The sequence below is a fragment of the Falco cherrug genome, chromosome 8 (genome assembly GCF_023634085.1).
Source record: "Falco cherrug isolate bFalChe1 chromosome 8, bFalChe1.pri, whole genome shotgun sequence".
NCBI classification, from domain to species: Eukaryota; Metazoa; Chordata; class Aves; order Falconiformes; family Falconidae; genus Falco; species Falco cherrug.
This window is the reverse complement of record NC_073704.1, coordinates 8933185-8945253: the sequence shown is the minus strand read 5'-3', so window position 1 is coordinate 8945253 and position 12069 is coordinate 8933185. Positions and strand designations below refer to the sequence as shown.

Below are 12069 nucleotides of genomic sequence, written 5' to 3'. Positions count from 1 at the left end.
TTGCTGTGTCTCTGTACAGCCCCAGCATTTGGGAGGCACCTCCTGTAGTTCCCACATGGACTCTCATCTCTGGCCCCAAGGGCAAAATTTACTGGAAAGAAAGCCAGAGGGGTGGGTAGGCAGATGCACATTTAACCTGCAGTGATGGGGAGCTTTCTGCGCAAAGTTCTGCAGGAAAATGGGAAAGGATTGAAGTAAGAGCAAGTGGTTGGACAAGGAGGGTGAGAGCAAGGCTGCAATTCCTGGAAAGGTGGCCTTGAGCTAGCTGCTCGTTTGTGATTGTAGCATCATGGGGACAATACTGGTGTCGTGGAAGGTCTGAACTGCTGGAGAAGAAATGTAAGCGCAATTGTGAGAAGAGAGCTTTGTGGCTGAAAAGCACAAAACACCTTGAGACAGTGGTGATTGTGGCTCCCGTCTGGTGACCAAGGGGCAGAAGGTGCCAAGATCTTGTTTGCATTAAACTTCAGCCCTCCTTGCCTGTGCCAGCTTGGGAGACTTTCTAGCTGACTTTACCTCAGGGTGGTTGAGCGGAGCTTTGTGCCCGGTGGCCCTGGCTTGCAGTGGCAGCAGCCTCACACTCGCTAGGGTGTTTGCTTATGCATGCAAATTTACACTAGCCAAACTTGGTTTTGAATAAGGAAGTTTCTTTTTTGAAAGGAAAATCCTGTGGGATTTAAAATCCTGGAATCCCACAGGATGTAAATAAAAGAGGATAAGGTCCTGTGGGATTGGGTAGATGTCTGGCTAAGGTAAGGCAGTAACAAACTACCCAATTGCTGCTCTTTTCTGCTGAGGTTTTTGTGCCACTTTCAACATCACCTAAATATCCTGGTCCTGCGATGAGTGACATGGCTAGGATGTACTGCTGAAATCTATTTCATTTTCTCCCTCCAAGAACTGTCTGGAATTTTTTTATTATTATTTTGCATTTGGATTCAATTTGGATTGAATTGCAATGGAGATTTAATTTGGTAGGGTTCTTTTTATTTCAGCTTTGCGGATCTATTGAATAAGCAGGAGAAATGTCTACCAATCTACAGAAAAGGCAGTGGAGTTTGGGAGATTTTCAGTTCAACCTTCTTTGTGCTGGTCCCGAGAGGCAAAAGCTCTGCAGCTTCACAGGCTGTGCTGCCTAACACGTTGCAGGTGACATTTCTGCAGGCAAAGAATCAAGAAAGCTGACAGCTGAGTTTTGTTGATGGATCGTATTATAGGCTTGCTCCTGGATCATAAACTTCTGCTCCAAACCCTCTGACCAGAATCCAAGCTGATAATACGTCAGGAATAAATATGCTCTCACCTGTTAGTGGGAGCGATTTTTTGGAGATGCTTGGCACTCTGAGGAATGGGAAAATGAGTTGCTGCTGGTCTTATGGGAACATACTGTTTTCTAATACACTAGATACTGGTGCTCTTGATGTAATTTCTCCTCCCGTTTTGTGCTGCTCGTAATTCAAAATAATAATTCCTGTCTATCAGCAATCATACTGGGAATCATTTTGTTATGTTCCCATGTTGCCATCTGGGGAGACAGTGTTCAGTGAGATTCAACTGTTTTTAATGTGCTTTGACAAGAAAGGTTATTTGAAAAATAACCTTCACTTTGAACTGCAGATAGCTTCAGATACACATGTAGGAGTGGCTGACATGTTACTCATTCTCATGCAAAAACCAGCACTTTAGACTACAGGGACAGGCTAAAAGATAGCTGCTAAAGGCTCCTGGGACTCTAAACTGCTGCCTGAATCCAAAATGATGTGCTTCCTCTGCACTCCAGAAGTCTCATTTTGGCTGTCACCCCTGCAGCCGCCACATAACTGTTTCCTCTGTCTCTGGAGAACTTCCCCCAGCAACCCACATCCCCTGACTGTCCCCCTGCGCTCATGCTCCCACAAAAGTGCTTCCAGATGGGGCCGAGATGGCTTTTCTGGCTCCAGGGAAGACTTCTGAACCAGGTCATTCTTAATTTTCTTTTTCATTAAAGAATTCTGATTTCTATATTCTCATCAGAAAGGAAGACTTAACTGCCCCAAGACCACAATTCTCTGTACATGGTCACTCCTTCCACTGCACAAACCCCTCTCTCCAGTTGCTTCAGATAAAAGCCTGCACTGGCAGACTTGACAGATAAATATAATAGCCTTTCAGAAGGAAAAAATGTAGATTTACAAAATGGAAGGTCGGGATTTATGCCAAACCTGGCAGAAATAGGAAAAGGTATATTGGGGAAATGTAGTAATTGAAATAAGTTTGGCGCAAGCATTTAAAGGCTCAGGTTTTAAGAAATGGCCTCTTGCATCTGCTAGAGTATGACTGTGAGTTGTCAGGGAATTCCAGCTGGTTTATGGGAAAGCTCTGAGAAAAGGCATTGGCCTTCAGAGGCCCAAGATAACGGTACAATCCCTAAATGCTGGAATGAAAAAAGGTGAAGGAGAAAAGTTCAGCTATGCTTCATAAATATTTCTCTAAGCCATTTCTGATTCCTAGTCTGTCCCATGGTCTCTTGTCTGGGAGGATGTCTCTGGGTTGGGGTTGAGGACCATGACTCTGCTTTCTTGATGCTGCTTCAAGTGCTATTTCCATAAGGAATCATTTTACATAGCAAAAGAGAGGTCCACAATGCATCAGAGTGAAGGAGCTCTCAGTCCGTGTGCTGTCCATTGCTCCTTGAATTCCTAAAGGCTGTTTCTCTCCACAAAAGCTGACAAGTTGGGGGCTTCCCCCATCACCATCTGTTGTAGTGTAGCACCATAGGTGTGAGAAAGTCAGGGATTAACCCCAAGCACCCTGTTTGCACACCAGCAGTTTTGTAGTCTCAAACTGCTTGGCCTTTCATCCCTGCAAAATGCTGCCTAAAACTTGCCTTGGTTACTGTCATCTCAATAGGCTGCAGTGTCAGTCACCTATTTTTGGCCATCTGTCAAAACATGCCAGGATAATTTTCTTCTCAGGAGCTGGTACAATGCTGATTTTTGGGTTTAGTATGAGAATAATGTTGATAGCTCACTTATGTTTTTAGTTGTTGCTAGGTAATGTTGAAACTAAGTGAAGGACTTTTCAGTTGTTCAGGCCTTGCCAGCAAGAAGGCTGGAGTGGCACAAGAATTGGGAAGGGACACGGCCAGGACAGCTGACCTGAACTAGCCAAAGGGGTATTCCATATCATAGAACATCATGCTCGGTATATAAACTGGGGGTGGTGGTGATTGGGTGGCTGATTTGTGCTCAGGGACTGGCTGGGCATCAGTCAGCAGGTGGTGAGCAATTGGGTTTTTTTTCTTTTGGATTTTATTCCTTTCCCCTCTTTCTCCTTTTCATTACAATTGTTGTTGTTATTATTATTATCATTATTATATTTAATCTTTTTTCAATTATTAAACTTAGAAACTTATATATAAAATATATAAACCTCAACCCATGAGGTTTAGCTTTTTCCTGATTATCTTCCCCACCCCACCAGGGGAGGCGGGTAGTAGAGTGAGTGGCTGTGTGGTGCTTAGTTGCTAGATGTGGTTACACCACACCACCATCTTAACTGAATCACAACTGTAGGCAATGTGTCACACCATGTCAGCAAGTAGGTGTGAGCCATTAGGATGTTTATGAGATAACAGATTTGGGGATGGACTAAAAACGTTAAGGTCTGTTTCACAGAGCTGTGGCGGTGTTATGGGCAGTCATGCCCCGCTAAAATGAGATCAGAATCTCTTTTAAGAAGAGGAAGAAGGGTTCTGGGTTAATCATTGAGAAAGCCAGAAGCTGAAAATGTAACACCCTCTCATGGTGCTGGGCTGGCTCCTCCATGATTTAACCCCAGCTCCAAAGTCCAGGTTGTCACTGAGGGCTGTGACCACCATGGACATGAAGTCCTGCAGGTAGGTTATGCTTCAGGAGGTGGAAGAGCTTACTCTGTCCAAGAAAAAAAAGTCAAGATTAGGACCAGTCTAGGTAAGAAACTTTCAAAAAACAAACAAAATCAGTGTGGAGGTTTTGGCTTTGTTTTTGTGTGGTGTGGTTTTTGTTTGGGTTTTTTTTTTTCCTAGACCTGCAGGTGAAAGCTGGCTTTCTAATCTGATTTTGAACCTTGCTCTGGTGTTTTGTTCTCTGGTTTTAGCAGTGCCCGGAAGAAGCAGCAGCTAAATTCCAGGTCAATGCAGCCTCTGACTGATATCAGCAGCCAAATATGTACACTGATTTTAATCAGAGGCTTTCGTGATTGTTATAAAGTATACAAGTATACATAAAGTATACATCTCAGCTGCTGGGACATCATCATGAGGTGCAGCCCATGGGGCTGTTTTGCTCTTCTCTTAGCATGTTTCTTCTTCAGTGCTCTGCTTACAAATTGTCTGCAGTAATGCACAATTATCGACTCTAATGGGAAGCCTGTTGTTACTGCAAAAACACTTGAGACCCCTGTTTCGTACGACTTTAATAAAGCAGTGTGTGGAAACAAGCTCTGGTATTGCCATCATGACCACAATGAAATTCAGCGATCTGCTCTTCTTCCAAATGGCTTGCAGCAGATGCGAGTTGAAGTGTGCAGGAGGCAAAGCATTACACGTTGCAATGATCTCACGTGCCTCACATCAGTGATATTTACTTTTTCTTGGCTACGTGGATATGAACTAGCAGCTGTAATACTGCAAGCAGCATTGCCATAGCTACTGTCACACAACATCCTCTTCCTTCTGATTCTCCAAAGCCAGTTTCAGGTCTGGTGTTACAGGTCAGTCTCTAATGATTTCAGTTGAAAAGTGGAATGCTCTTGTTTAAGAGAGGGAGGGGAGAAAGCCAACACAGACTATACCCAAAGACACAAACAAGGTGGTGGAAAGCAAAGACAATTAGTGAGCACATTTTCTGCCATACCAGAGATTATGTCCTCCTTGCTCACTGGCTTCCTTCACTGTTTAAGCACTGCAAATTGTGCGAGACCACATTGTTTTTATCTTTGTACTTGAAATCAAAACCTTTACCTAAAAAGAGTCTTAAAAACCAGATATATCCTTAACCTGCCCCTCTTTTAAGACCTATGCTTGTGTGGCTTTGTCCATTAAAGTCTACAGTCTTGCTTTTCTGTAGGCAAAGTGTGTGATCACAGCTGTCCTAGTTTGCTGAGCACTTGAGCACAAATGCAGAACTAGCATCTCTTCGGAAAGCACAGATTCTGGGGCCAAAACATACGCAGCAGGGACTTATATATTTTTCAGCAGACAGAATGTGTCTGGATGTAAAGCTAGCATTTTTAAAGTAAGAGCATAGAAAAGCTGTGTTTTGAGAACCCATGAGGGAACTAGGATAATGGCTGATCCTCTTTGGTCCCGACAATACAAGAACTTCCACAATTGCTCATTAAGGCAGAAGATGATTAACAAAAAGCAGACTTCTTCTTCCTCATCCTGAGAAGGCAGACATACATGTGAAATAAAAGCATGAGAAAAAGACCAAGAAGGACACACGAAAATACTCTTTAAATGGTGGCATAGTTTAAATGCAAGATGTTTCATCCTCTTTCTAGCTTTAACAGCAGTGACAGTTGGGTAATGGAAAATGGTTGGGTAATTGCCTGAAATCCAACTCAGAAGAAACCTCGTTTTGTTTGCTGCACCAGGTGATGTCTGCAGCTGCTCAAATTCTTGCTTTGTGAAACATGAAATACTTTCCAGGTTGCACATACAATGATGGAAAAATGAAATAGTCCATCACATTTGCATCAACCGAGAATAGGTTCTACCTATTAAGAGATTTTCAACCAGTCATTAGTGGTTTTAAGTAATAATATAGAGGTATAGATATAACATTATGAAATTACTTTACAAACTGCTGTTGCCAGCAGTTATGTCCTTAGGAGCTGAACCTTTGAGACTCTCATGCCTTCAGCAGCACCTTTTGAAGTATTTTGTTTTGATGCCTCAAACATGAGGTGTAGTGCCTGATTTTTGGGTATCCACCAAGGAAGTCTTTACTGAAGCAGTTTGAATTTACCCCCTGATCAGCTGGTACTTGTGAAAACCAAGGTTCTCTGTAAGTGAACAGTATTTCTCCAGACCCTGGTCTACTCACTCTAGGGTGACTGAAAGATCAGCCTCAGGAGAAGCTTACACTATGCTTCTCAAGTGATATAAGGAAGTGAGAGAATGAGAAAAACATCTTGTCAAACACAAAGCAAAAGAATGAATAAACATGAGTTAAGAAAACACGGCAGTGGGAAGAGTGCACGTGCACTATGCATCCCTTATGATACATATTTTGTGTTTATATAACACGTTCACTCCGTTTTTCCCAGACTAGATGCTGTGTGGGTAGAGAGAGATCACAGTAAAAACAGAAGACTTGTTTCCAGTAAACAGCACTGCTGTCTCTGTCTAGACTTACAACACCACTGTCTGAAGAAAAAGAATAAATGGGTCATGGGTTTAGATTAATCTGATTATTTCAAAAACTTTTCTTCATGCCGTTGTAGACAGAAATTGTTAAGTAGTTGCAGAATGTAACCGAACATTGGATGCTGAATTTCACTTATCGCTAATAACAGCAACTGGCAGAGGGTGCAAGGAGGCTTGACACAGCTACAGCCTGTGTTGGGCAATATTGGCTCAGCTGTAATTAGCCTTTAGAGGAGGCAGCAGTTTCTTGACAGGTCCTTTATGAATTGGCTCATAAAAGCATTTTATTAATCCCAGCACAGGTCACAGTGACCAGATATTAACTGAACTGCTGTATTGAAGAAATAGGAAGGACAGCTGGCAATACCTGAAGATACAATAGGTGCATATTTCTTGACTTTTTGAAGGTGAAGCAGTATCATTCCAGTGAACATTTAGGATGCAGTGAATATTTCAATAGCTGTCTGCCAAATTTTCCTTGTGCCTGGTCTCTACCATTGCTTTATCAACCCTTCCAACCTGGATGCTGTTCTAATGGCTTAGTTTTGGTTCCTTTACTTACTGGAACCTACCGAATGGATCAATTTATTAAGTTTATATACATAGTTAAGTTTTACAGGTCCTGGGTCTGATCAAACCTAATTGTGAAAGAGTTCCTAAAGATTCAACTGGTCACATTATCCCAGTTATGGTATCCTGATTTACTCTCTATTATTAAATGCACTTTCATGATAGGTTTTCTACACTTGTTTCATCTGACTGACTACTGCTCCCACTAATCTGGTGCTGGAATATACAGAATAAGTTAATTAATTTAAGCAGGGGCTAATGCAAAACCTACACCTAGCCTGGTGTTTAAACTCACTTTCTAAAATCACCCTGACAATCGTTGGGTTTTTTTGCCTCTTGTGACATTGCTATTTGTCACACCTTCCTTGTGACTCAGTGTAATGAATATTGTGGCTGAATCAAGCCGTGTTTCCACAGCCCAGCAAGTGGATGGCAGAAGATGACATTGGTGCCAGGGGAAGGCTGTGCTCTGGGCCGGGGTTTGGCCCTTCCTGCTGGGAGGGGGCTCATTTTCCTCAGGCACTGCGAGAGCCCCCGGGCAGGAGGCACGGGGCCAGGGCCCAGCTGTGGCTGACAGACCCCCACAGCCACTCCCCGCCAGCCGCTGTGCTCAAAATGGCGCCGCCCTGCTGGCAGCGAACAACTTCCCCGGCTCTCGGCCCCCCCCCCCCCCCCCCCCCCCCGCCAACTCTCGCGAGAACCTGGCATCTGCCTCCCCTCAACTCTCGCGAGAGCTGCCGCTGAAGGGCGGGCGCCTTACGGCGGCTTCTGCCCCGCCCCCGGCGCTGCCTACTTCCGGCGCCGCCGCTGAGGGAGGGAGGAGCCGCGCCGCCGCCCGCTGCCCCGGGCCAGCCCCGGGGATGGTGTTGGCCGCGGGAGCCGGGCCCTGACGCCGCGCTCAGGTAAGCGCGGGCCGCCCCCCCTCTCCGGGCTGGGGCTAGCCCCCTCAGCGCAGGCATGGGCCCTCCCGCCCTGCCTCAGGCCCGGCCCCTTCCCTCCCCCACCTGGTGCCCCCACATCTCCCGGGGCGGGCCTGGCCCCCAGGCCCCGGGGCCCTGGCGACGTCGGGGGTGGGTACAGCCCGCTGGGCCACCGGGACCACTCCTGCGGCCCAGCAGAGCCGTGCCCCCTGCGCAGGGGCCCAGCGATCTCCCCTGCGCAGGGGCTTGCCGGTAGCGGCGGCGGCGCGGAGCAGGGCGGCCCCCCGCTGCCTCTGCTCCCGAGGGAGCTTCGGGAAATCTTGGGGCTTTCTTGCCCTTTCCTATAAATAAGCACAGTAGCTCTCCCTCCGCTGTCTCCCCGGTGTCGTGTAGTGGGAGAGCCTTACTTTCCCGTGCGGTTAGCAAGTTTTGGGTGCTTCCTTGCTGTGCTCCACTGATGAAATTTGCGGTATAGCTCAAGCGAATCATCTCTTTTCCACACTGGTCACACTTCTCTTTGGTTTCCTGCTTTTGTAGGACAAGCAGTGGGGCAACAGCTATGAAGGTACTCGGGCATTTAATTCCCATTGAAGTTGATTTCATTTAGAGTTGGCACCTAAAAAGTAGTGTGTAGTGTGTTTTTGGTTTTGTGTGGGTTTTGGTTTTTTTTTTTTGGGGGGGGGGAGTTGCTTGCAGTTTACTGTTTTTCTTTTGCGTTTATTTTTTTATCCTTTAAGGCGTTGTGTTACTATGTCCTAGACTTTGCTACTCCCTCCTTCCCGTTTTTTTTTTTTTTAGCTTTGTATTTTTCTTGTAAACTAGCGGTTGTCTTTCTCTTCTCCAAGACAAAAAGGACGGGTTTGTGTGCTTAATCTTTTTTTCTCTGCGGTAGTGGGAGGAAAAAAACCCCTGCTGTTTGTTTTGCTGTTCGTTTCAGTTGAGCAAGTAGGACTTACAGTTGCCCTGAATTTTTCTTTTTTTTTTAAATAGGCATCCTGAAGCTTACATACATTCCTGTCAACTTCAGAGAACTTGACCTTCACACAGACCTTACCAGTTTAATACAGCTAGATACTATTGCGAAAAACATGTTTTCTGTTTTTTTTTTTTTTAAAAAAAAACCTTGTTACTTATCTATTACCTTCTTCTCAACATCCGAGTGTCAAGTCAGTTGTTTCATTTTGTCCTTTTTGCCCCTTTACTTCATTTTGGTGTTGGCTTGATGTTTGGTCTAAGTCTGTCAGCTTTCTTACAACTTTGGGAAAGCATTAGGGCTGTCTTTTACAGATGTAGTCAGTAGATTGGCAGGCCCAGAGGCTTTATCTCCTGTTTTCTCTGGGGCAAGAACAAATGAACAAGTGAAGAAACTGCTGTTGCAATGGACCTGTTAAACCTTGCTTCAGGGCTTGCTTACAAGAAGGAAAGAAACATCTAGACACATAGAGGTGGAGCTGACAAAGATACGTTTTTTTTAACTATGTCTTGTTATTTAATGGTGTGATTGTGTTAATCTCAATGTTTACAGGACTTTATAATTTGCCTTATGAATATCTCAGCTGATTCTCCATTTTATCTCTGAGAGCTGATGTTACCTGAGCATCCTTTTTGTCTCAGTAACTGCTGCATCATGCCTGTCTGGTCTTCTATGGAAGCTAGTTCTTGTAAAGACTATATTCTGACTCTTTATACGGGGTTTTTGCCTTTATTTTGTTGAATCATATGACTAAAGAATTAACATTTCTCCTACCATTTTAGTGATGGTGGGGCCTAAGGTGTATGGATCTTGTCAGCATTATGTCGGTTTTGGACAAACTATTAAGAAGAATGAGTTGCCTTCAGCTAGGAGTAGTGTCAAAATTTATTAAGCCATGACAGACAGAATGTTTTGGTTTTATTGTCATTTATTCATCAGTGCAGTTATCCTCTAGTGGAGGACTGACACAGCAGAAAAAATTCCTCATTTCAATTATCTAGTCTCTCTATGTAACTTTCTCCACTGTTGCTTTGTACTGTGAAGAGTTCTGTTGTGCAGCTGCATAGATAATGGCACTATTTGCCATTGAAATACATTTCCTTTCCTGTGTTCTGGTAGCTGACTCAAAGCTCACTTCCTAGTGTTACGAGAATTGTTCCAGTAACCCCTCCGCTCCTCTTTTTTCTTTTTTTTTGTGTGTGGCGGTGGGGACAGCCAAAGAGGAGCTCTGAGTATTGTCACGTGAAATATGATGAGAATGGTCCTAGCAGGTTGTCTGGCAGGGATTGTTTCACAGCAATTTTTCCAAAGGAGTGATGTCAAGAGTGGTATACTGTAGGAGGTGGTGCAGTGAAACTGGATTGTAAACAGTGATGAAAGTCTGACCTTTCTCCAGCAAAACTGAACTTCCTCTTGGCCTAATGTACTGTAACTCTCTCAGTATTCACATCTGAAACTCGCATTCTTCGAGTACTCTAGGCCATCCTCTCCTTTAATTGCAGTTATGTTAACTGTATACATCATAGTCTTTGTTTTACTGTAAGAACGTGATAGTTGTTGAACAAGGAATTAACTGTAACCTGTTTTTATGCTTCCCCCCTCTCACTCCTTAGTGCTTTAGTTTTAGTAATTGACTTTGTCTAATTTGTGTTCTAGATTGAAGACAGCAGTAATGCTAACTCTGGCAAGCAAGTTGAAGCGGGATGATGGTGTCAGAGGACCCCGTGCATCCAATCCAGCTTCTGATTCAACTCGGAGGGTGTCTGTTCGAGATAAATTACTTGTTAAAGGTGAAAGGAACTTAATTTAAATACTTTTGGATTTACAGTTTGCAGGTGTGTTGCCAGTAAACAAAACTAAATTGCATATAAAATAATTTCCAGAAGTATTTTTAAAATTGCTTGTGACCTACCTCAGGCATACAAGTCCAATAGCTCCTTGCCTGTAGGGCACTTATTTTTATTGAATTATGTGGAGCGTAAAAAGCCTTCTCCTTGCTCTGCTGAAAAATTAATCCCTCATTGCGAACTGTCTCATCAATTAAAACATTATGATAAAAAATGGTCGTATAGGTGTCACTAAATATATAGGAGGAGAATATCATATTTGACTTGTTGAGAGGATACTTTTTGAGCAAAAACAACTGCATGTGACTGGAGAGGAAGTCCTAAAAGTAACATCAGTGTTCCAGTGGTCTTTCATGGTATAGATCAGGGGCAATACACTTTAAAAAGCTTAAAAAAGCAATGCAAATAGATACTTTTTTGTAGGCCTGGAGTCACTGGAAGTTGAATATGAAGTAGTGAATAAAAAACAATGTTGATTTTTGTAGGTACAATATGGTCTGTTTTAGGAAGGCTACTGTAGTTTGTAACTAGCTGGCCCACCATTAGCTGGTAAAAAAACCCTAAACTTTTTTACTGTTGCAGTTCTGGGTAAACAAGATGGTGTTTGAGACAAACTGTTTTATAGTAAAGTTGGGGACAGCTCTTTCTTGTTGTTCACTTTTTCTGGAGAATAAATAATCATATTTAAAAATCCATAGGTGCTGATACTTGGCAGCTGCTATAGGCTTAAACTCAGGTTTACTCCCTCTGATAATTGTTTAATGTGTCAATGCTCGAGCTGGGCACCTTGATCTAGTGACAAGGAATATGTTGTTTAGGTTGATGTTTCTGCTAAAAATGATCAATAGCAAATATATTACTCTGACAGCGTACCCATCAACTACTAGGATTCATGCCAAAGGAAACTTCCATTTCCTGGTCTTGTTTCAGAATTACTTGAGACTGACACTGGTATATTTGCCTGAATGATACTGCCTAATTCTAGCATTACATACGGCTTTTTCAAATTAGGGTACGCTCTGCCATGTAGCTGTACTGGAGCAACATTTCACTGCAAATACTGCTGCCTCAGTGCACTGGGAAGTGTCTTAACTAGACTGTAGGAATATTATATTCACAATTCTCTCTCTAGATTTTTCTAAGGACAGGGAATTCTAATACATTTTAAACTCTGGTGTGATAACTCCCGCAAAGAGCTTGCTTTAGATTTCCAGTTTGGAAACCCGCAGTTAACTCCAGTTCTGAGGGGGAAAGATGTCAGGCAGGAGGAGTAAGCTCTTTAACCAGGCTAAGCTACAAAGCCAAATTACTAAATATATATATATAATCTGAGATTTTCACTAACCTACAGGTGTGGACATGAGAGCA

At 43.5% G+C, this 12069-nt stretch overlaps 1 protein-coding gene across 13 annotated transcripts in view; it reads left to right on the top strand.

Moving 5' to 3' along the window:
- Positions 1–3848: 3848 nt before the first annotated feature.
- Positions 3849–12069, top strand: part of UBE2F (ubiquitin conjugating enzyme E2 F (putative)) — a 90600-nt gene continuing 82379 nt past the window's right edge. For 2 of the 13 annotated variants that reach the window (XM_055718159.1, XM_055718156.1), the window contains exons 1-2: positions 6689–6773; positions 10511–10644. In XM_055718159.1, the coding sequence (XP_055574134.1) occupies positions 10527–10644 (118 nt within the window). In that variant the 5' untranslated portion in view covers positions 6689–6773; positions 10511–10526. Of the gene's footprint in view, positions 3951–6688; positions 6774–7728; positions 7864–8231; positions 8447–9155; positions 9327–10510; positions 10645–12069 lie in introns of those variants that run through there. The other 11 variants (XM_055718154.1, XM_055718152.1, XM_055718155.1 and 8 more) reach the window with 11 other exon arrangements.